This window comes from Chiloscyllium plagiosum, unplaced genomic scaffold (assembly GCF_037043375.1).
Source record: "Chiloscyllium plagiosum isolate Xiang-an unplaced genomic scaffold, Cpla_swu_hap1 HiC_scaffold_27, whole genome shotgun sequence".
NCBI classification, from domain to species: Eukaryota; Metazoa; Chordata; class Chondrichthyes; order Orectolobiformes; family Hemiscylliidae; genus Chiloscyllium; species Chiloscyllium plagiosum.
In genome coordinates this window covers 77,368,474-77,394,402 of record NW_028270165.1, presented here as the reverse complement: position 1 = coordinate 77,394,402, position 25,929 = coordinate 77,368,474, and the positions used below count along the sequence as shown (strand labels likewise).

Here is a 25,929-nt window from a genome sequence, read left to right as displayed (position 1 = left end):
GCTATCCCTACTCCCCTTTTTGAACAAGGGAACCACATTTGCTATCCTCCAGTCTTCTGGGACTACTCCTGTAGACAAAGAGGACATAAAAATCAAGGCCAATGGCTCTGCAATCTCCTCCCTTGCTTCCCAGAGAATCCTAGGATAAATGCCATCAGGCCCAGGGGACTTATCTATTTTCACCTTTTCCAGGATTTCCAACACCTCTTCTCTACATACCTCAAAGCCATCCATTCTACTTATTTGTGCCTCAGTATTCTCATCGACAACAATGCCCTGTTCCTGAGTGAATACTGAAGAAAAGTATTCATTCAGTGTCTCCCCAATCTCTTCCGCCTCCACACGCAACTTCCCCCTACTATCCTTGACTGGACCTATTCCTACCCTAGTCATTCTTTTATTCCTAACATACCTATAGAAAGCCTTAGGGTTTTCCCTAATCCTATCTACTAAGGACCTTTCATGTCCCCTCCTTGCTGCTTTTAGCTCTCTCTTCAGGTCCTTCCTGGCTACCCTATAACTCTCAATCGCCCCAATTGAACCTTCACGTCTCATCTTGAGATAGGCCGCCCTCTTCCATTTAACAAGGGATTCCAATTCCTTATTAAACCACGGCTCCCTCGCACGACCCTTTCCTACCTGCCTGACAGGTACATAATTATCAAGGACACTCAATAGTTGCCCCTTGAACAAGTTCCACATATCATTTACACTCTTGCCTTGGAGTCTACTTTTCCAAGCCACACATCCTAAGTCATGCCTCACCGCATCATAATTTCCCTTACCCCAGCTATAATTCTTGCCCTGTAGTACACACTTATCCCTCTCCATCACGAGTGTAAAAATCACCGAATTATGGTCACTATCCCCAAAGTGCTCACCTACCTCTAATTCTAACACCTGGCCTGGTTCGTTACCCAGAACCAAATCCAGTATGGCCTCACCTCTTGTTGGCCTGTCTACATATTGTGTCAGGAAACTCTCCTGCACACATTGAACAAACACTGACCCATCTAACGAACTTGAGCTATAGCTTTCCCAATCAATATCAGGAAAGTTAAAGTCCCCCATAACAACCACCCTATTACTGTCACTCATCTCCTGAATCACCTTCCCAATCCTTTCTTCAATGATTCTAGGACTATTCGGAGGCCTGTAAAAGACTCCTAACAGGGTGACCTCACCTTTCCTATTCCTAACCTCAGCCCAAACTACCTCAGATGGCAAGTCCTCATCCATCGTCTGAGTGCCACTGAGTGCCACTTTGGAGTAATCCGAGAGAGCACTAGGTTGGTGAGTGCCAGTACTGCTACTCTGCTGAGGCTTTAGACTAGGATTTAGTGTTTTGTTACTCTGGAACTGTGATACTCTATTTAAATGTAAATGTCTAAATAAATGTACTAAAACCTTTAATGGAATGCTTGTAAGAGTTTTATTCCAGGCATTGAACAATCTCAGAGAAAGAACCAGCGAAGGTTGAGTAGACTCCAGTAGAGAGTCATCCCTTACCCACAGGAGCTCTCAGGAAGACTTTGACATTAGTACCCAGCTATGATTTATAACAATATTTATATCAATAGAAATAAATCATCTGCTATCAAATAGGCATCAAGACATACAGCACAGAAAGTGACTTTTTGGTCCAACACATCCATGCCGACAAAACATCCAATATAAATCTAGTTTCATTTACCAGCATTTGGTCCATTTCCCTCTAAACCCTTCCTATTCACATACCCATCCAGGTGCCTTTAAATGCCATTGTACTGGCCACTTCCTCTCGCTGCTTATTCTATAAATACTTACAATAACTTGTGGATTATTCCACAGGGTCAAACTTGTTTACCTAATTCTTTATTGCCTATTTTGGTTGATTATGTATGTACTCGAACACATGTTGTGAAGGAGGGAATGGTGGATAGATTACTGCATACCTGGTGGAATCAGATTTTCAAATCTTTTTCTCAAAAAGCTGCAGCAAATTGTATGTTTTGTCAAAAACACAACCCAGGTAAAGGTATTTACCAGCAATTACCCCTTTGCAGGCATGCACCATTTGATTGTATACAGTTAGAATTTAGAGATACTACGATGTTGTAGCTATAAATATTGTCTAGCTATTGTGGATGTGTTTAGTAAATGGATAGAAGCTTTTTCATGTACAAATTGTATTGCTGAAACCACTTGTAAAGTATTGATGAAAGTGATTATCCCAAGACTTGGAGTGCCATCATCTCTGTTGATGGGCAATGGCTCCCATTTCATTTTGGAACTCAATAAAGAGCTTTGTGCAGCCCTTGGTATAAATCAAAAATTCCATTGTGCGAATCGTTCTCAAGCAGCAGGAATTATGGAACGCGCCAACAGCACGCTGAAATGACAATTCTCCAAACTCAGGGAAGAGACAAAACTTAATTGGCTTCACGTTTTGTCTCTGGAATTGCTCAATATGAGAACAATGACCCAGAAAAAGATGGGATTCATGGCAGCTGAAATTATTTATGGCTGCTCTTTGAAAACCCCATGGTCAGGACTGGTATCACCCACATGCCCTGTGAATGTACACCTCAGGGCAGAAGAGATGCACCGGTACCTTATCATACCTTACCTTATCAAAGTTCTCCAGTTTTATCATCAACAAGTAAAAGAAGCCTATATCCAAGAAGAAGAAAAGGAGAGTTCCAGGACAGATGCCAAAGACGTCAAACCTGGAGACTACATTTTAATCAAGAACTTCAATAAGAAGCAGTTGGGACTGCAGTGGAAGGGACCCTTTCAAGTATTGACTACTGAAACAGCCATTAAATGTAAAGGAAGCCCAAGATAGGTCTACCAAGGGACACTGCAAATTAGTGTCAGATGCACCTTCCTCATCCTAGGAGGAACGATGGCAAGCAATGTTACCCATAATATTATGGATGAAAATGCAGATGCAACCAGTCCAATTGTCACTCCAACACAGTCTGAAAAAAAAAGTCTAATGTCTTGTCTGCAACCTCATCCTCAAGTACTGCTATTAATAATGCAGTAGCATCAATCATCACTACGAGTAGCGAGACGGTCAGCGATATCACATCAAAAACATCTCCCATGAACTTCTGTAATGTAACACAATACACCCACTACTATCAAAATGAAAGATACAGAGTTACCACAGAATGGAATGATTGTCTCTGCGATAATGAGACAAGCACCAGAGGGGATGAGTGTACAATACCAGGAACAACAAAAGTATGGCCCTTATAGTTTATCAGAATATGACAGAGTCAATCATGGACAACTTGCCATCATGCGATCATATTTTGCCCTAACGTAACCAGTTACGATAATGTTATCCATCATATTGGCATCAAGTTAATCCTAATATTACCCATCAACCCAGGTTTAGCTATCAAAGCACTGGACTTGTAACCCCTACTATGATTACGCCTCGGCTACCTCCAGGATATCAGAAGACGTACTTTAAGGTTTTGAAGAAACTGGTGGGTTACGCTCATAACGTAGCTTCTAAAGGTGAAAAAGGATCACCTAAAATAGTTTGTACCCCACACCCACTGTCAGCAGTCAATGAATTCTGGATACGAGCTGTTGGACAACACCCTTGTAATTTGTTTCAACGACAGGATAGCTATTGTAATGGACAAAGGTAGAAAGAAATGAGAATATTAAAATGTGTCAATAAATAATATACTAAAGAGCAGATCAGGTCATGTGTACGGTGTGATGAGAAACCTAAACTCTCCCAAGTTAATATCCTCCCTATTTTCAACTGTTGTGTCGAACATACACATGGAGCCCACCCGATGGGGGACCTCCCTAAGGACAAATGTTATATAATGTCATCCAGAATAATGGACAGTTGCCCCCACACCACACAGTACTGCACATGAATAATCGTTCTCTCGATAACACCTTCTGTTTAACTCAATCTGCTATTCCATTGACTGGACTTGTTGCATACTCCACTGACGATGCAGTAAATACCCCTAGAGGAACCTATTGGGTATGTGGAAACTCAGCATATGAATACTTAACCAGGGAATGGCAAGGAAGATGCGCTGACATATCTTGTTCCAGGTTTCAGTTTACACTATGACATGCCAAAGGAAGATTTTGAATGGAAAGCACATCAATGGATTAATTCTCACAGTGTGCCAACTCAACACAAAGCAACCCGAAGGTAAAGGGACCTCACTAGCTTTTTCCATCATCATTCATGGTACTCTAGATTAGTGGGAGGACTGATACCTGGCTGGAGAGTGGAGATGGCCTTGAACCAGATATCAGATCTTGCCCATGACTTTGAAGTGATTGCAAATGAAACAGCAAATGCACTGAAATTGCTGAATAAGGAACTTCGAGATGCAGATGATGACTCTGCCGACTTGAATGGCTTTGGATTGTTGGTCTGATCAGTAAGATGACAGATAACATGAAGATTGGTGGAGTAGCAGAAAGCATAAAGAACTGTCAAAGAGTACAAGAGAATATAGATAGAGTGGAGAGTTGGGTGGAGAAGTGGCAGATGGAGTTCAATCCAGGCAACTGTGAGGTGATGCATTTTGGGAAGACTAATTCTAGAGTGAACTATACTGTTTATACTGGAAGAGCCTTGGGAAAAGTTGCTGAGCAGAGAGATCTGGGAGTTCAGTTCCATTGCACCCTGAAGATTGCTGCATAGGTGGATAGAGTGGTTAAGAAGGGATATGGTATGCTTGCCTTTTTCGGACGGGGTATTGTGTATAAAAGCTGGCAGGTCATGTTAAAATTGTACATGACTTTGGTTCAGCCGCATTTAGAATACTGTGTACAGTTCTGGTCGCCACATTACCAAAAGGATATGGACACTTTGGAGAGGATGCAGAGAAAGTTTACAAGGGTGTTGCCTGGGATGGAAGGTGCTAGCTATGAAGAGAGGTTTGTTTTCATTTGAAAAAAGGAGATTGGGGGGCATCTGATTGAGGTCTAGAAAATCATGAAGAGTATAGACAGGGTGGATAGAGATAAGCTTTTTTCCAGGGTGAGGGATTCAGTAATGAGAGGTCACGCTTTCAAGGTGAGAGGTGGATACATGTGGAAAATACTTTACCCAGAGGGTGGTAGGTGCCTGGAATGTGTTTCCAACAGAGGTAGTAGAGGCAGGCATGGTAGATTCATTTAAGGTGCAGCTGGACAGATGCATGAGTAGGTGGGAACAGAAGGATACAGATCCTGAGGAATTGGATGTTAGGTTTAGACAGTGGATTTGGATTGGCTCAGGCTTGAAGGACCAAAGGGCCTGTTCCTGGGTTGTAAATTTTCCTTGTTCTTTGTTCTCTTTCTTCTCTGCAATTGGCAGATGAGGCCAGATGGCAACAGGATTTGGGTACCGATGTGCACAGGACTGGAGAAGCTTGAAAGAGAGATTGCAGCTATATCAAGCCCTTCTCAGAAGAGAGAGAGAGAATGGATGGTAATGACTCTACTTGGGAGAGAGGGGTTGTGTGAGAAATGGCTGATATGTAAAATTGAGAATAGCTCAAATAATATATTCAGAAACATCATTCAAGTCTGAAAGCATGTTCAATTAAAAAAATCCTGCAGACATCTTTCTGAAACTTGCATTCAAATATGTGGAGTTAGGCTACATTTGAGTACAGGCTGTGAGGGGTGAATGACCTATTTCTAGTCCTGTGAAATTGCTTCGAACTATGTAGAAATAGAATTATAGGATACGACCAGATATCCTAAATCAACCGAGTGTCCTATTTGCCAGCATTTGGCTCATATTTCTCTTAACCCTTCCTATTCATGTACCCATCTAGATGCTTTTTAAATTTTGTCATTATACCAGCCTCCACTACTTCCCCTGGCAGTTTATTCCATACACCCACCATCCTGTGCGTGCAAATATTACCCCTTACGTTCCTTGTTAAACACCTACCCTGGGTAAAACACCTACATAGTTGAACAGCCAGACTAAATGCAAAAGGGAAAAAATATCGAGGCGCAGGGGCAAAAACAAAATTCTGATTCCAGCCTTTCTTTATCCCCCACTGGCATTTGGACGCTTGAAATCTGTCAGTAACCCCGCCACACAGCATACTGCGCATGTGCACCAGTGTCAGCAAACAATCTGAGCATGCTCGTCGCTGTCCGCTGAAACGGCAGCGACATTCTTGTCATGAACCAATGGGCACCTCTGGGCCGACCGGAAGGAGCCTTTTCCTCCTGCCAATCAAAGACACCCTGAGTGCGGAAGTTGGGTCACGGACTTCTGACAGTGCTGCTGCTGTTCCTGCTGCTCCTGCTGCTGTTCCTCTCTCTCTCTCTCTGAGTGAAGATTGAGCTTTACCCCAGACTGCAACTTCCTTCCTCTGTCCAACATTTGTGAGTACAGCACTCTCTTTTCTTAACCCCCTTTTGCATTTCTTTTTCGTTCTGGGGTTTAGTTGACTTGTACGAACGGAAGGGAATCCAGGGAGGGGACAGACTCTGGAAAACGTGGTCCAGGCCTGTGTCTCAATTGGCAAACCCGGCAAATGCAGTGCCACAGCCTTTGCTGTGAAAAGAGAAGGCAGAACCGAGGCGCATGTTTTAAGTGGCGATATGTTGGGGTATGGCGAAAATGAGGAGATCAGAGTCGAAAAGTGTGGCGCTGCAAAAGCACAGCAGGTCAGGCAGCATCCGAGGAGCAGAAGAGTCGTCATTTCGGGCGGGAGCCCAACATCAGGCATAATGTGTGGATATAAAAAGGGCATGTATGGATGTACAAGGAGACCTTCTACACCAGTGAATGCCAGTTGTCAGACAGGTGCAACAGGCAATGTTGTAAGACAAGGGGAAATGAGTTCAGAAGTGGCGATGTCTTCCTGCAGTTAGGGGTCATTGAATACGTCCAAGGCTAAGTTCATCTGATTTTTGAACAAGAAAGAAGTGGATGGTTATGGGGGAAGACAAGACAATAGTTTGAAGACCAGTATAGAACAGTTAGTCATACAGTACAGAAACAGACCCTTCAGTCCAACTAGTCCATGCTGACTATGTTCTCCAACTAAACTAGTCCCACCTGCATGTGTTTGGCCCATATCCCTGTGGACTTTTCCTATTCATGTACTTATCTAAATGTCTTTTAAACGTTTATCCACCACTTCCTCTGGATGTTCATTCCCCACACAAAGAAAAGAAAATGGTGCCCCTCAGTCTTTTTAAAATCTTTCTCCTCTCACCTTCAAAGTTTTGCTCCCGAATCTTGAAAATCCCACCCTTGGGAAAAGACACCTACCATAAACCTCATCCATACCCCTCATGATTTCATAATCCTCTATACGGTCACCTCTGAACCTCCTATGCTCCAGTGGAAAAAGTCTCAGCCTATCTGCCTACATGTATTCATATCCAGTTATGATCTGTTCAATGCTGGTGTAGGGTTAAAAGACCAAATGGTCCAGTCGTACGTCCAATTCTCTCACTCTGTGTCCAGGACAGCAAGAGACCATAAGACGCAGGACCAGAAGTTAGGCCATTCAGCCCATCGGGTCTGCTCCCCCATTCAATCATGGCTGATAATTTTCTCAACTCCAATCGCCCGCTTTCATCCCATTACCCTCGATCCCTTGACAGTCAAGAACTCAGTCACTTGGCCTCCACAGCCTTCTGTGGAAGTGAATTCCATAGATTCACCACACTCTGGCTGAAGAAGTTTCTCCGTATCTCCATTCTAAAAGAACTTCCCTTTACTCTGAGGCTGTGCACTTGGGTCCTAATAAATAATGATTCAGTATGTGGATGTACGTACTAGAGAAGATGCAAAACCTGACTTGATCCTGGAAAATAAGGCGCTGCAGGTGACTGAGTTGTCAGTGGGGGAGCACTTTGGGGCCAGCGACCATAATTCCATTAGATTTAAAATAGTGATGGAAAAGGATAGACTGGATCTAAAAGTTGAAGTTCTAAATTGGAGAAAGGCCAATTTTGACGGTATTAGGCAAAGAACTTTCACAAGCTTATTGGAGGCAGATGTTCGTAGGTAAAGGGACAGCCGGAAAATGGGAAGCCTTCAGAAATGAGATAACAAGAATCCAGAGAAAGTATATTCCTCTCAGAGTGAAGGGAAAGGCTGGTAGGTATAGGGAATGCTGGATGACTAAAGAAATTGAGGGTTTGGTTAAGAAAAAGAAGGAAACATAGGATGGATCGAGTGAATCCTTAGAGTATAAAGGCAGTAGGAGTATACCTAAGAGGGACATCAGGAGGGCAAAAATGGGACATGAAATAACTTTGGCAAATAGAATTAAGGAGAATCCAAAGGGTTTTACAAATACATTAAGGACAAAAGGGTAGGGAGAGAATAGGACCTCTCAAAGATCAGCAAGGCGGCCTTTGTATGGAGCTGCAGAAAATGGGGGAGATACTAAACGAGTATTTTGCATCAGTATTTACTGTGGAAAAGGATATGGAAGATATAGCTGGTGACATCTTGCAAAATGTCCATATTACAGAAGACGAAGTGCTGGATGTCCTGAAACGCATAGAGGTGGATAAATCCCCAGGACCTGATCATGTATACCCGAGAGCTCTGTGGGAAGATAGGGAAGTGATTGCTGGGCCTCTTGCTGAGATATTTGTATCATTGATAGGCACAGATGAGGTGCCGGAAGACTGGAAGTTGGCTAACGTGGTGACACTGTTTAAGAAGGGTGGTAAGGACAATCCAGGGAACGATAAACTAGTGAGCCTGACATCGGTGGTGGGCCGGTTGTTGGAGAGAATCTTGAGGGACAGGATGTACATGTATTTGGAAAGGCAAGGACTGATTAGGGATAGTCAACATGGTTTTGTGCGTGAGAATACATGTTTATTTGAAGAAGTAACAAAGAAGATGGATGAGGGCAGAGCGGTGGATGTGATCTATATGGACTTCAGTAAGACGTTCCCACGGGAGACTGGTTAGCAAGGTTAGATCTCTCGGAATACAGGGAGAACTCACCATTTGGATACTGAACTGGCTCAATAGTAGAAGACGGGGTGTTGGTGGAGGGTTGTTTTTCAGACTGGAGGCCTGTGACCAGTAGAGTGCCACAATGATTGTTGCTGGGTCCTTTACATTTTGTCATTTATATAAATGATTTGGATGCAAGCATAAGAGGTATAGTTAGTAAGTTTGCTGATGACACCAAAATTGGAGGTGTAGTGGACAGTGAAGAAGGTTACCTCAGATTACAACAGGATCTTGACCAGATGGGCCAATGGGCTGAGAAGTGGCAGATGGAGTTTAATTTGGATAAATGTGAGTTGCTGCATTTTGGGAAAGCAAATCTTAGCAGGACTTATACACTTAATGGTAAGGTCCTTGGGTGTGTTGCTGAACAAAGAAACCTTGGAGTGCAGGTTCATAGCTCCTTGAAAGTGGGTAGATAGGATAGTGAAGAAGGCAATTGGTATGCTTTCCTTTATTGGTTAGAGTATTGAGTACAGGAGTTGAGATGTCATGTTGCGGCTGTACGGGACATTGGTTAGGCCACTGTTGGAATATTGCGTGCAATTCTGGTCTCCTTCCTATTGGAAAGATGTTGTGAAACTTGAAAGGGTTCAGAAAAGATTTACAAGGATGTTGCCAGGGTTGGAGGATTTGAGCTATGAGGACGGGCTGAACAGGCTGGGGCTGTTTTCCCTGGAGCGTCTGAGGCTGAGGGGTGATCTTATGGAGGCTTACAAAATTATGAAGGGCATGGATAGGATAAATCGACAAAGTCTTTCCCCTGGGGTCGGGGAGTCCAGGACCAGAGGACATTGGTTTAGGGTGAGAGGGGAAAGATATAAAAGGGACCTCAGGGCAACTTTTTCACTCAGAGGATGGTACATGCATGGAATGAGCTGCCAGAGGAAGTGGTGGAGGCTGGTACAATTACAACATTTAAGAGGCATTTGGATGGGTATATGAATAGGAAGGGTGTGGAGGAATATGGGCTGATTGTTGGCAGGTGGGACTAGATTGGGTTGGGATATCTGGTCGGCATGGAAAAGTTGGACCAAAGGGTCTGTTTCCATGCTGTACATCTCTCTGACTCTGGTCTCTCCTACCAATGGAAATATCCTCCCAATGACCACTCTGCCCATACCGTTCATGACTCTGCATGTTTCAATTAGATCTCCCATGAGCGTGGGCCTATTAATCAGCATGTACCAGACCCTTCAGTAGGATTAGGTTCAGCAAAGTAAGAATGGGGGGAAGAGTGTGTAGGATGGACAACTTCCAGCTTTCTGCAAATGAGAGATGAAAGAAACTTCGCTATAAATTAGAATTGATTTGATGGGCTGATGGCCGAGCAGTGGCAGACGGAGTTTAACTTAGATAAATGTGAGGTGTTGCATTTTAGTGAAGCAATCCAGGGCAGGTCTTACACTGTTAATGGGAAGTGTTGCTTGGGAAAAGAAGAGACCTTGTGCTGCAGGTTCATTGTTCCTTGAAAGTGGAGTCACATGTAGAAATGGTAGTGAAAAAGGTGTTTAGTATGCTTGCTTTCAATTGGTCAGTGGATATGCAGTTGGGAGGTCATGTTGATGATGTACAGGACATTGGTTTGGGCTACTGTTGGAATATTGCATTCAGCTCTGATCTTCCTGGTATAGGAAATATGTTATGAAACTCTGAAAGGGTTTGGAAAAGACTGACAAGGGTGTTGCCAGAGTTCTGCAAGGAGAGGCTGAATGGGCTGCAACTGTTTTCCCTGGACCGTCAGCTGAGGGGTGACCTTGTGAGAAGTTTATAAGGGACGTGGATATGGTGAATAGCCAAGATCTTTTGCACAGGATAGGGGGTACAAAACTTATGATTTTCATTACTGCAGACATTGCATTGTTTCATCAGCATTGTAAAGTTTACTGGCAACAGCGGGAGGTATGGGCTGTATTGACTAGAAACGATTAAGCAGTTAGATAACACACATACAAGAGGGCAGGGTGGGACCTGTCTTTTGAATAGCAGAAGATGGGAAGTTCTGGGTGCTATGATCTGGAGCAAACACAACTGCAGGAAATTAAAGAAGCCCTACAGTGTGGAAGCAAGCCTTTGGCCCATCAAGTCCACACCGACCCCTCCAAAGAACATGCCACCAGCCCACATCCCCCACCATACCAAGTCATTTCTGCTGGTGGGTGAGACTAGATGAGGGGACATGGGCTCAAGATTATGGAGAGTAGATTTAGGGCGGAGATGAGGAGGAACAATTTTTTTCCCAGAGAGTAGTGAATCTATGGAATTCTCTGCCCAAGGAAGCAGTAGAGGCAGCATTCAAGATACTGTTGGATGGGCTTTTGTATGGTAGGGAAGTTCAGAGTAGTTGGGTTAATGCAGGTAGCAGGAGTTGAGACGATGGATAGATCAGCCGCTATCTTAACGAATGGTGGAGCAGGTTCGATGGGCCAAATGGCCTATCCTGCTTCTATTACTATGAAACTATAACCCAGTATTTCCAATTGGCTAACCCACCAACCTGTACATCCATTGACAGTATGGGCAATTTAGCATGGCCAATCCAAATCCAGGACGGTGATCAATGTAGGGGAATGTGTGAAATGAATCTCAGAGAATGATTCTCCTTATCCTTTTCTATCAATAAACCAAAAATCAATGCTGGATTCAAAAGATCACTAAAATTGAAACTAAAAACTGTGACTGAATGTGTGCTGCATTGTAACAAAAGTGAATGAATTGACTGTGCACATTGACAAGAGTAATTATGATTTTAGACTCCTTACAGAGACATGGCTTCAGGATGACAAGGATTCGATCCTGAATATCGAGGGGATACGTGGCATTCAAATCCATTGGGAAGCGAGGTAAAGGTAGACGGTCGGCACTGCTAATCAAAGCATTGATAACATGGTGGTCTGGTGTAAGCTCGGATTTCAGGTCCTGATTTCTCTGTCCTCTGTTGATCTCCCTGTTCCCACAGAGTAAGATGTAGTCTGTTTTCAGCTCTGCAGGTTTTCTGCTGAAGTTTTGTCCCCCTTTTACACCTTCTGAAACAATAAAACATTCAATAAATGAAGGCCCAAACCACAATCTCCCAGTCTGTCAACTGCCCAGACAGAGAGTCATCATAGGGAATAATACATAAAAAGTGAAACAAAATTAGAAATAAATAGATTCCCGTGCTTTATATTTGATCACTTGGAAGTATACTAGAAGTACAATCTCCAAGGATTCTTATTGTGCCCTACTTGAGGAATTCTGTTCCTTATCTAAATATTAGTGTCCAGCTATGACTTATAACAATATCTACATCAACAAAAATAAAGCATCTGTTATCAAATAGACATAAGTCTATACAGCACAGAAATAGACCTTTCCAACCAACACATCCAAGCTGACAAGATATCCCATGTATATCTAGTTCCATTTGTCAGCATTTGGCCCATATCCTTCCAAACCCACCCTATTCACATACCCATCCAGATGCCTTTTGAATATAATTGTACCAGCCACTTCCTCTGCAGCACATTTCATTCACGCAGCACGTGTGAAAATGTTGCTCCTTAGGTCCCTTTTAAGTGTTTCCCCTCCTCACCCCTAAACCTATGCCCTCTTTTCCTGGCTGGAGGTGCCCAAAACAAAAGACCTTGCCTATTTACCCTATCCACGCTGCTCATGAATTTATAAACCTCAGACTCCAATGCTCCAGGGAAAACAGCTCCATTCTATTCAGCCTCTCCTTGTACCTCAAACCCTCCAATCCAAGCGACATCCTTATCAATCTTTTCTGCACCCTCGCAAGTTCCACAAAATCCTTCTTCTCCTATAGCAGGGAGATCAGAATTGAATGCAAAAGTAGCTGAACAGTATCCTGTACAGCCGCAACATGACCTCCCAACTCATGTACACAATGCATTCAATTGGCCAAATGGCCTCTTTCTGCGCTGCAGGGATTTAATGATTTTGTGTGTCCCAGTCAATTTTAGTCACTATCTCTGATGTACTGTGTGTCAAGGTGTGATCACTGGTACCAGAATTGCATGCAATACTCCAAAACTGGCCAAACCAATATCCTGTGAAGTGTACCAAACATCTTCACTATCCTGTGTACCTGTGAGTCCACTTTCAAACAACTGAATCTGCCATTGAGTCTCGCAGCATGGAAGTAGACTCCAACCAGTCCATGCTAACCATAATCTCAAATAAAACCCATCTCTCCTGCTTGTTGCTGGCCTGTATCCTTCCAAACTTTCCAATTGATGTCTTTTGGATCCTGCATCCTCTACTTCCTCAGGAAGTTCAATCCACACGTGAACCATCCTCTGTGTTAAATTAGTATCTGACTGGCAAGGATGGGATTGAAACAAAATGGTTCACAAAATAAACAGTTTCTACCAAAGCCCCTACAGCAGGGAGCAACTCCAACTGTGGAGTCTCACAAATTGCTATTTCCGTGGAGTGGAGGGAGGAGTAAAATGTTGGATTCACAGATAAGGAGGCTTTCTGTGAATGTGAAGCTAAAATTAAACCCTGTGCTTTGCTTGAACTGAACCACATTGACTTGGAGGAGAGTTTGCAAAGTGTCCACCCCTCCCCATGTGCCTCAGCTGCAGGGCAGCGCAAGTGGTGTGAGAGCCTCTCTCTACACACACACCCTCTCTCTCTTTGTTGGACGTCACAGCGTGGAAGTTGCCCTGTCAGTCCCAAAGGGAACCTCCCTCCCTCTGGGCAACATCTAGGAGCAAAGCAATGTTTCCCCCTTTCCGTTCCTCATTCTGGGAGGGAGAGAGAAAGTGGGGGGAGACACTGTTCGCTTGTAGCAACTGGACTGAATCCAGGGAGGGAGCAGACTCTGCAAAGGTGCTCAGATGCTCTCTTGACCATCTTAAAGGTATTTTCCTTATGTATTCCCACAGTTTGGCACGCATACAGTTTGCAGACTCGTAAAGGATTGCTTGTTTCCTCATGTTCACAATTAAAAGGGTAGTTTCTCATGGAACCAAGCAGCATTGAAGGGATTGGCACATTGATATAAAATTATCCTTCACCTTCTAATGTAATAATGGACTTATGTCCTGTATTTCTTGTCATCTTCCTTACTTAATAGGACAGAAGGAAATCATTCAGCAACTTTACTGGCTTTCCTTTCTCAAGTAGCCTTGACATTTCATTGTCATGTCCTTGATTCAGCTCCATTTCCAGCACCTTTGTAGGCAACTTGTTCCAGGTCATTGTCACCTAAATGAAGTTTTCCTCCGTACACACAGAAGGCTATCTGATTGCAAGAGGGTTTTTAGGTCTCTGTGTCCTGGATAGTATGCAATCATCTGGCAATCTACAGGAATTGTCAACCACGTTATGTTCATTTAACAGTACTGACCGTGATCTCTTATTTTGTGAATTTTTTTTGCAGGAAGACATGCAGAAAGAAATCTGAAAGCAAATGATACATCGATTTCTGATGGAGTCACTCGATTCATTGGGACTTGAACATCAGCAATCATTCAAATCGAGAAAAAATGTTTGCTTGAGAGATTTTGGACACTGTGAATATTGAGACACCCGAGTGAGGGAGATTCAGTGCACTAAAAAGTGCTTCACGCCATTTTCTCAGTTTGGGGGGGATCAAAATCTCACCCCTCACGGTGGGGAGAGACTGCATACTTGTTCTGTTTGTATTTTCAACCCCGAGCAACGCAAGGAAAGCTCCCTCTCCCAATGGGGAAACCGTGGAAATGTGGGGACTGTGGGAAGGGATTCTCTTCCCCATCGGCGTTGGAAAACCACAGGCGTGTTCACACCGGGGAGAGGCCGTTCACCTGCTCTCAGTGTGGGCACAGATTCACTGAAGCGTCCCACCTCGTGAGACACCAGCGCATACACACCGGGGAGAGACCATTCACTTGCTCCACATGTGGGAAAGGATTCAGTCAGATGGGCAACCTGCAGACGCATCAGCGGGTCCATACTGGAGAGAAGCCATTCACGTGCCCCATGTGCGGGAAGGGGTTTGCTCAGTCATCCAGACTGCTGACCCATAAGCGGGTACACACCGGGGAGAGGCCATTCACCTGCCCTGTGTGCGGGAAGGGATTCACTCAGTCATCTACACTGCTGACTCACCAGCGGATCCACACTGGTGAGAAGCCGTTCACATGCTCAGTATGTGGGCAGGGATTTAGTCAGATGGGCAACCTGCAGACGCACCAGCGGGTCCACACAGGAGAGAAGCTGTTCACCTGCTCAATTTGTGGGAAGGGGTTCGCTCAGTCAGCTGCACTCCTGACCCACCAACGGGTCCACACCGGAGAGAGGCCATTTACCTGTTCTCAGTGTGGGAAGGGATTCATCAATTCTTCCACCTTGCTGACCCACCAGCGGGTCCACACGGGGGAGCGACCCTTCACCTGCTCTCAGTGTGGGAAGGGATTCATCAAGTCTTCCACCCTGCTGACCCACCAGCGGGTCCACACTGGGGAGAGGCCATTCACCTGCTCTCAGTGTGGGAAGGGATTCATCGATTCTTCTGGCCTGCAGACCCACCAGCGAGTACACACTGGGGAGAGGCCGTTCACCTGCTCTCAGTGCAGGAAGGGATTCACCCGCTCCTCCCACCTGCGGAGGCACCAGCGAGTTCATGTGCCATCGCAGGAGGATTGAAGGAGCAATGGCCCAGTGTCATTATTGACTGGACTATCAACCCTGTTCTGGGGATCCTGGGTTCGCATCTTGCCACGGCCGATGGTGGAATTGGAATTCGGTCTGAAATCTGGAGCTCAGAATCTAATGATGAAGCCATTTTCAGGAGGAAAAAGCCCCATCTGATTCACTTGTACTTTTTAGGGAAGGAAACTGCTGTTGCGGGAAAGGATTCACTCGGTTGTCCCAGATGCATCCTTTACACGTGACTTCAGACCCACAGATGTGTGGTTGACTCTTGACTGCACACATCTCCCACCCCCTGCCCTGGCAAATAGTGGGGAGAAACTTACTTGGATACAGGTGTGTGCGTTGATATTGCTGAGTGAGGCAATTCTCCGTACAGGTTAAGGTACCAAGGATCCAGTTACATAGGGACAGCTCAGTCCTGACCAATACTAAAGTGGGTGGGGGTTCAAAGTTTGTGAGAAGATTAATAGCTCGGGTGCTCGTTGTTGTGGTTATGTTCGCCGAGCTGGGAATTTGTGTTGCAGATGTTTCGTCCCCTGTCTAGGTGACATCCCCCAGTGCTTGGGAGCCTCCTGTGAAGCGCTTCTGTGATGTTTTCTCCACTATAAATGCATCCCAAGCACTGAGGATGTCACCTAGACAGGGAACGAAACGTCTGCAACACAAATTCCCAGCTGGGTGGTGGTGGTGGGGGGGGGGGGAGTGTATGTGCTTTGAGCTTGAGCTGTTTTAAGAAAAAGCTACTTTTTGTCTGCCTTTTTGCTGGGGAGAACTGTAACAAAAGTTGGGTCGCAAAAAGGTTACCTGAGCTGACTCAGACTCTCATTGAAAGCTGAGGGATCCAACAGGTTTTTCTTTTAAAGCTGCTAATTTCTTTCAGCCTCCAGCGCAAAGTTTCCAATGTAGTTTCAGAAGGAGCAGTGAAAGAGTAGCTAGTATCGTTAGAAATTTTAAATTTTTCAGGAGTGCAGGTACTCCATCGTTTCATCAGCATTGTAAAGTTTACTGGCAACACCTGTGGGCTGTGTTCACTAGAAATGATGTGGAGGAGCTGGTGTTGGACTTGGGTGGACAAAGTTTAAAAATCTCTCACCACCAGGTTATCGTCCAACACGTTTATTTGTAAGCACTAGCCTTCCGTGCGCTGCTCCTTCATCGGGTAGCTGTGGAGCAGGATCATAAGATACAGAATTTGTAGCAAAAGATCAGTGTCATGTAACAGAAATGATATATTGAGCAAATAGATTGCTGTTAAATCTTTCATCTTTTAGAGTGGTTTGCAGGTTTTGGTTCATTAATATGTAAACCCAGTACTATTTTTAGGTCACATGTTTGAGATAATTTAACATTTTATAAAAACCAGTGACTTCTCAGCTCAGACAATGCATGAAAGGTGTGAGGTTAGAGTCTGAATGTATTCCAATTTTGAGTCAGACTGGTTCTATTTCCAAAGTTGGAATTTATAAAATGTTAGATGGATTGGCATGGACAAATTGCGCCAAAGGGTCTGTTTCCGTGCTATGTATCACTATGATATTATGACTGCCTGCAGATTGTGCATTTTTTTTGAGCAAAATCGAATGTGTCTGCAAATATTTTGCAAATGCAAATTCACCCCATACACTTGTATATATTGTGTGTGCATGAATGAGAGTGTGTTTGCCTGTGTGCATATTTGGTAAAGTGTTTGCCAAATATGCACAAGTGTGTGTGTGAGAGAGTGAGAGAGTGAGGAAAAAAAAAACACACACAGTACAGTGGGGTCCTAGTTGAGGCCATCCTCGTGGGTTTCGATCTTGGCTATGAAGCGTCTGCTCAGCTACGAGAAACGATTAAACCGTGACACAACACACATTGGAGTGTGTAGGGTGGGATTGTCTTTCAATTTGCTGAAAGTGGGAGACTCTGGATTCTGTCATCAATGGGAAACACATGCACAAGTGCGTGTGGGACCTGCGGCTTAGAGAAATGAATCTGGAAACCAGGCTGCAGACACTTGTGTGGGAAAGGGGGAAAGTTAACCGGACACTCTATTCTGGGAGATGGTCATTCCCCTCCTGACAGAGTGTTCTGATTGTGTCAGTGGACAGTAGGGTGTGAATGTGAAGGTAAAGGGGATCTGAGAGAGGGCTGCAGTGGGAGGAACTGCCTCCGTGCCAGGGACCTGGATTCGATTTCGCCCTTGAGTGACGTCTTTGGCATGTTCTCTTCCTTGTGTCTCGTGGGTTACCTCTGGGTGCTCTGGTTTCCTCCCACAATCCAAAGGTCTGCAGTTTAGGATGGATCGGCTGTGCTTAAGTGTTTAGAAATGTGTAGCTTACGGTGGGTTAGCCATGGGGAACTGCAGGCCTGTAGGGTAGGGTTTGGGTTGGATGCTATTTGGAAGGTTGGTGTGAATTCGATGGGGTGAATGGCCTCCAGGGATTATATGATTCTACTGCCTTAGCCACGTGTATATTGAAAAATGATTGCTGTGGGAGGAGTGGGTTACAGTTTGTAGGGCACTGACCCCTCTCTCTTTTTAAATCTTTCCCCTCTCATCTGAAACTGATGCCCTCTCATTCTGGAGTCCCCCACCCCTTATCGACCTTATCTATTTACCCTTGCCTTTTATGATATTATAAACCCCCATAAGGTCAATCCTCAGCCTCTGGTGTTCCAGGGAAAACAGCCCCAGCCTATTCAAGCCTCTCCTGATAGCTCAATCCTAGCAACATTGTGACAAATCGTTTCTGAAGCCTTTCAAGTTGCACAACATCCTTAGAGGGCGTTTCTTGAGGGGAATTTTACAATTTTTTTTCTAATCATTGGGACCCTTTTTGAATCTTTCCCCTCTCATCCTAAACTTACGCCCTCTCTTTTGGGACTCCCCTACCCTGGGGAAAAGATCAACAAAAGTTGAATAGCTGGACAAAATGCTAAAGGAAAATAAGTTGTCGCTCCGGCCTTTTTTTTTCTACTATTGCCATTTGGACACAAAATCCGTCTATAATACCAAGAACGTCACAGAGTATATTGCACATGCTCCTCGGTGTCCCAGAATTCTGCGCATGCTTCTCGCTGTCCACTGAAACGGCGTGCGAACCTTCTTTTATTGAACCATTGGGGAGACCTGGAGGACCAGAAGGAGTGTGGTCCTCCTACCAATCAGAGCCCTGATATTGTCTGCGTCAGTTCGATCATGAGATCATGAAGTTGCTGCTGTTCACCTCTCTGAATGAAGATTGAGCTTCACCCCAGACTGCAACTTCATTCTTCTGTCCAATATCAATGCGTACAACGCTCACTTTTCTCACCACCTTTTGTATTTTTTTCATTCTGGGTTTTAATTGTTGACTTCCAGCAACTGAAACGAAAGGGAGTGAATCCAGGGAGGGGACAGGCTCTGGAGTAGTTGGTCCAGATCTGTGTCTCAATTGGCAAACACATGGCAAATGCAGTACCACAGTGTGACGTTATAGGTTTTGTTATAGGTTAAAAAAAAGCAGAAAGCAGGTGCATTGTTTAATTTGTGATAAGTTGGGGTGTGGAGAAAGTGAGGACTGCAGATGTTGGAGATCAGAGTCGAAAAGTGTGACACTGGAAAAGCATAGCACGTCAGGCAGTATCTGAGGAGCAGGAGAGTTAATGTTTCAGGTGCGGGCCCTTCATCATGAATGATATCTGGATATAGAAAGGGGCCTCAGCATCCTTCTGTGCCAGTCAATGCCACTTGTTAGTTGCGGAGCAGGAGAATCTATGTTTCGGATAAAAGCTGAATGAGACTGTGAGCCAAAGAGGTGGAGAGAGAAATGGGAAGGGGGGGGGGGGGGGGTGGAAGGTAGTTGAGAATGTGATAGATAGACTGAGGTGGGAGTATGATGATAGGCTGGAGAGGGTGGAGTGGATGGGTGTGAAGGAAGATGGACAGGTCATGAGGGTGGTGCTGCGTTGGTAGGTGGAACTGGGATAAGGTGGGAGGAAGAGAAATTAGCAAACTGGTGAAGTCCATATTGATGCCGTGGGGTTGAAGGGTCCCAAGGCGTTCATCCTCCAGGCGTCTGGTGGTTATGGAGGAGGCGCAGGACCTGCATGTCCTTGACAGAGTGGGGCGGTGGGGAGGGGTTGGTTGGTCTGGATATCCTGGAGATGTTCTCTGAAGCACTCTGCAAGTAGGCATCCTGTCTCCTGTAGAAGAGACCACATTGGGAGCAACAGATACAGTAAATGATGTGTGGAAGCACAGGTAAAACTCTGATGGATGGAAAGCGGATGGGGTGGGGAGGGAAAGATATCTCTGGTGGTTGGGTCCATTTGTAGATGGTGGGGAATGGCAGAGGATGATGCGATGTATACTGAGGTTGGTGGGATGGAAGGTGAGGACCAGGGAGCTCCACAGATTAACAACCCTCTGGGTGAAGAAGTTCTTTCTTAGTTCAGTTCTAAACCTGCTTCCTCTAATCTTGAGGCTATGCTCTCTTGTTCTAGTTTCATCTATCAGTGGAAACATCCTATCTATTTCTATTTTATTGATTCCCTTCATAATTCTATGTTTTTATAAGACCCTCCCTCATTCTTCTGAATTCCAATGAATATAATCTCAATCTACTCAGCCTGTCCTCATAAGCCAACCTCCACAACTCCGGAATCAGCCTGTGCACCCCCTCCAGTGCCAGTAAATCCTTTCTAAGTAAGGAGACAAATCTGCACACAGTACTTCAGGTGTGGTCTCACCAGCACCTTGTACAGCTGTAACATTACCTCTCTGCTTTTTAAACTCAACCCGTTTAGCAATAAAAGACAAAATTCCATTTGCCTTCCTAATTATTTTATGTACCTGCAGACCAACCTTTTGCAATTCATGCACAAGGACATCCAGGTCCCTCTGCAAATCAGCATGCTGCAACTTTTTACCATTCAAGTAATAATCTACCAAATTACTCCAACCAAAATGTATAACTTCACATTTGCTAGCATTGTGTTCCATCTTCTGGGCCTTTGCCCACTCACTCAATGTATCTATGTTCCTCTGCAAAGTTCCATTGCACGCTTTATTCTGCCATTCATCTTAAGTGTCATCAGCAAATTTTGACACCGTACACATGGTTCCAAACTCCAAATCATCTAGATAAATTGTAATTGTGGTCCCAACACAGATCCCTGAGGCACATCACTAGTCACTGATTGCCAGCCAGAATAGCACTCATTTATCTCCACTCTTTGCTTCCTGTCAGTCAAATTAATAGTCTACTACTAATACTGCTAATACTCTACCCTTAACACCATGCATCCTTATCTTATGCAGCAGCCTTATGAGTGGCATCTTGTCAAAAGTCTTTTTGGGAATCTAGGTACACCACATCCACTGGATGTCCGTTGCCCACCTTGCTTGAAATGTCTTGGCAGAATTCCAAATGATTTGTGAAGAATGATCTGCCCTTCATGAACCCATGCTGCATCTGTACAATGGGACAATTTCTTTCAAGATGCTCTGCTATTTCTTCCTTGATAATAGACTCCAGCATCTTCCCCACTACAGAGGTTAAGCTCACTGGTCTATAATGCCCCATCTTTTGTCTACTTTCCCTTTTTAAACAGTGGCATCACATTTGCTACTTTTCGATCTGTTGGACTGCCCCAGAGTCCGGCGAATTTTGGAAAATTACTGCCAGTCCATCTTCTATTTCTTCCACCATCACTTTTGGAACTCTGGCATGCAAACATCAGGGCCAGGAGACTTATCTATCCTTAGCTTCATTAGCTTACTCAACATTAGCTCTTCCATAATAATTGTTTCCAGGTCCTCACCTACCTTTGTCTCTTCGTCACTTACTGGCATGTTATTAGTATCCTTCGCTGTGAAGATTGATGCAAAGTACCTGACCAATGCCTCAGCCATTTCATCATATTCCATAACTAACTGCCTCTTCTCATCCTTTGAAGGACCAACATTTACTTTAGCCACTCTTCTTCGTTTCATATATTTATTGAAACCTTTGCTATCTGTCCATATTCTGTGCAAGTTTTTTCTCATACTCTATCTTACTTTTCTTTATAGCACTTTTTGTGGCTTTCAGTTGACCTTTAAAGTTTTCCCACTCTTCTGGATTTTTGCTGTTTTGGGCCACTTTCTATGCCTTCTCTTTCACTTTTATATCTGCCTTATTTCCTTGGACACCCATGGCAAATTATCTCTCCTCTTACAGTCCTTCCTTCTCACTGGAATATACTTTTGCTGAGCACTTTGAAAAACTTTTTTGAAGGTCCTCCACTGCTCGTCAACCTTATCACTCAAACCCTCCATTCTTGGCAACGTCCTGGTAAAGTAGTGAATAAGGAATTGTATCAAATCACTTAAATGTACTGTCTGAAACAATTTGGTTGTGTTTGTACCTGAGATAATGAGAATCTCTGGTGTAAGTAATTACGATTATTTTGGTCACAAAATTGAACAATCATTGTATAACAAAAAGATCTACTCCAACAGGGAGGTAGTCATTTCTGATATAAGTGAACAGTTTATGGATCAGGGAGATGAAGTTTCAGACACCTGAGGAGAGCAAGAAGTGACTGTGATAAATAAAACAAAGAACTGCGGATGGTTGCATTTTGGGAAAGCCAATCTTAGCAGGACATATACACTTAATGGTAAGGGCCTAGGGCATGATGCTGAACAAAGAGACCTTGGAGTGCAAGTTCATAGCTCCTTGAAAGTGAAGACGCAGGTAGATAGGATAGTGAGAAAGGCGTTTGGTATGCTTTCCTTTATTGGTCTGATATTGAGTAAAGGCCAATATTGTTGGAATATTGCGTGCCATTCTGGTCTCCTTCCTATCGGAAAGATGTTGTGAAACTTGAAAGGGTTCAGAAAAGATTTACAAGGAAGTTGCCAGGGTTGGAGGATTTGAGCTACAGGGAGAAGCTGAACACGCTTGGGCTGTCTTTCCTGGTGCGTTGGAGGCTGAGGGGTGACCTTCTAGAGGTTTACAAAATTATGAAGGGCTTGGATAGGATAAATTGACAACAGTTTTTTCCCTGGGGTAGGGGAGTCCAGAACTAGAGGGCATAGGTTTAGGATGAGAGGGGAAAGGTATAAAAGAGACCTAAGGGGCAATGTTTTCACACAGAATGTGTTAAGTGTATGGAATGAGCTGCCAGAGGAAGTGGTGGAGGCTGGTACAATTGCAACATTAAAAGAGGCATTTGGATGGGTATATGAATAGGAAGGGTTTGGAGGAATATGGGCCAGGTGCTGGCAGGTGGCACTAAATTGGGTTGGGATGTCTGGTCGGCATGGACGGTTTGGACCAAAGGGTCTGTTTCTGTGCTGTACATCTCTATGAATCTATGCTGTAAATCTGAAACAAAAACAGAAATCATTGAAAAAACTCAGCAGGACTGCAAGTACCTATGGAGGGAAAGCAGAATTAATGTTTTGAGTCCAACAACTCTTCTTTGTGAAATTATTTGTGAAAACCACTTAAATAATCTGCCCAGTTTTAAGACTATAATACACAGGAGCAGAATGAGACCATTTGGCCCATCAAGTCTCCTCCACCAGTCGATTATTGCTGATATGTTTCTCAACCCCATTCTGCTGCCTTCCCCTCATACCCCTTAATCCCCTTACTTATCAAGAACTCTGTCTTAAACGCCCTCAATGACTCCACCTCCACAGCTCTCTGCTGCAATGAGATCCACTGATTCACCACCCTCTGGCTAAAGAAATTCCTTCTCATCTCAGTTCTAAAGGCATCCCTTCCCCCTGAGCCTGTGAACTGGGGTCCTAGTCTGTGTGAAGTTTGCACGTTCTCTCAACGTGTCTGCATGGGTTTCCTCTGTGTGCTCCAGTTTCTTCCCACCGTTCAATGATGTGCACATTAGGGTGAATTGGCCATGCTGAAATTGACCCATAGTGTGCAGGGATGTGCAGGCTAAGTGCACTAGTCAGGGGTAAATGTAGAGTGGTAGGGGAATGGGTTACTCTTTAGAGGGTCATTCTGGACTTGTTGGGCTGAATGGCCTGTTTCTGCGCTGGGATTCCAACCAGTTCCAGAGTTTCAGAACTCTTTTTGCATTTCCCATTGATGGGATGGGGGAGGGAAATGAAGTGTTTTACACGGGTGAAATAAATGTAGACCAATAGGGTAGGGGAATTTGTCCGAGTGGGTTACCCTTCGGAGGGTCGGTGTGGACTCGTTAGAACGAGTGGCCTGCTTCCACCCTGTAGGGTAGGGATTTTTGCAAACTGTATTCTCCACCCGTTCTGCTGCAGGGCAGCGCAGTCGCAGTGCGGGCCAGACTGCCGGGCGTCCGGAGCAGGCACAGGGCGGGTTCTGCGGTCGGCCTCGCCTCGCCCCATTGTTGACGTCACAACGCGGAAGTGGCCCTGTCAGTTTCAGAGTGAAAATCTCTCCCTCTGGGCAACTCCTCATCCTGGGGGAGAGACAGGGAGAGGGGAGGAAATCTATTCACTTGTAGCAGCTGGAGTGAATTCAGGGAGGGAGCAGAATCTAGAATCTTAATTACCCGGGTGAGGAGGGACGGAAGGATAGAAATTGGAAGGCATCGATTGCTTTACTGTTTCTATTTTTAAAATGCATCCGATCTCCACAAATAAATGCAAGTACAGCACATGCAATATTCCTCACTGCAGCATCAAGCTGACTGCCACGATTTTGCGTCCTCTGTTCTTCTTCCGATTTGGCTGCAGTATATTCGGCTTCCTTTCCCCCCCACCCCCGCTCCGGACGTTGATGCTTCCAAGCTGACCCTCAAAAGTTTGGTTTGTTCCTCCATTTTTCCCAGTGTCTTTTGTGGGTTTTGACAACTTGTCCAATCTTCTGATTGAGTATAGGAGTTGGGAGGTTATGTTGTGGCTGTACAGGACATTGGTTTGGCCACTGTGTGCAGTTCTGCTCTCCCTCCTATCGGAAGGATGTTGTGAAACTTGAAAGGATTCAGAAAAGATTTGCAAGGACGTTTTGTCGGTTTGAGCTGAATAGGCTGTGGCGGCTTTCTGTAGCATGCCAAAGGCTAAGGGGTGACCTTATAGATGTTTATAAAATCATGAGATGCATGGATAATGTAAATAGACAAGGTATTTTCCCTGGGATAAGGTAGACCAGAACTAGAGGGAAATAGTTTCGGTTGGGGGGGGGGGGGGTGTGGGCGGGTAAGATTTAAAAGGGACCTCAGGGGCAATGTTTTCTTGCAGAAGGTGGTGTTTGTGAGGAATGAGCTGCCAGAGGAAATGGTGGATGATGGTCCGGGGTCCCAGAGGTGTTCTCTGAAACGTTCCGCAAGTAGGCGGCCTGTCTCCCCACATCGGGTGCAGCGGATGCACTTACCTACTGAAATAAACAGCATTCTTTCATTCATTCAATGAATCAAACTGCACTCGTTCATGCAATGAAACAAACTCCATCTGTTAATTCATTGAGTAGAGCTTCTCTCATTCAATCCACGTCTCCACCTTGACGCATTCATTCAATGAAACAAACTGCATTCATTCATTTCAGGAATCAAACTGCAATCATTCATTCAATAAGTCAAACGTGATTCATTGATTCAACGAAACTAAACGTAACTCATATAGTTTAGGAATAAACCAGCACTCATTAATTTAGTGAATGAATCTCTATTCATCCATTCAGTGAATCAAACAGCGCTCTTTCACTCAAGGAATGAAACTGCGCATGTGAATTAAATGAGTAGAACATACTACATTAAGTCAATGTCTCTAGCTTAACGCAAGCATTCAATGAGACAAACTGCAGCCGTTCATTCATTGACTCACACTTCAATGAAGCATTCAATGAATCAAACTTTTTTCATTGATTCATTGCAACAAGCTCAAGTCATGCATCTTATGAATTCATTCAAATATCTACTGAAACAAACTGCATTATTTCATCAACTAAACTGCACTCATTCATTCAATTAAACAAATTGCAAGTGTTAATTCAATGAGTAGAGCTTCCATCATTCTTTCAATGGCTCAAACCTAACTCAATCGTTCAATGAAACAAACTGTGTTCATTGATTGAATCAAACGTCAAAACTTCTTACAGTGATTCAAACGTGATTCATTTAAACAAACTTAATTCATGCATTACTTGAATCCAAATTCACTTATTTATCTACTGGAACAAACTGCATTCTTTCATTCATTCAATGAATCAAACTGCACTCGTTCATTCAATGAAACAAACTCCACCTGTTAATTCATGAATAGGGGTTCCCTCATTCATTCAATCGCTCAAGCTTAACTCATTCGTTCAATGAAACAAACTCCACGTGTTACTTCATTGAGTAGAGTTTCT

General features: G+C 44.3%; 1 protein-coding gene across 2 annotated transcripts in view; it reads left to right on the top strand.

The window, feature by feature from the left end:
- LOC122543524 (uncharacterized) overlaps positions 1 to 15,755 on the top strand; it is a 94,888-nt gene extending 79,133 nt beyond the window's left edge. Inside the window, exons 1-3 of one of the 2 annotated variants that reach the window (XM_043682309.2) lie at positions 6,268 to 6,369; positions 11,731 to 11,820; positions 14,370 to 15,755. In XM_043682309.2, coding sequence (XP_043538244.1) covers positions 14,675 to 15,616 — 942 coding nt within the window. In that variant the 5' untranslated portion in view covers positions 6,268 to 6,369; positions 11,731 to 11,820; positions 14,370 to 14,674 and the 3' untranslated portion in view covers positions 15,617 to 15,755. Of the gene's footprint in view, positions 1 to 6,267; positions 6,370 to 11,730; positions 11,821 to 14,369 lie in introns of those variants that run through there. The other variant, XM_087974978.1, reaches the window with a different exon arrangement.
- Positions 15,756 to 25,929: the final 10,174 nt, after the last annotated feature.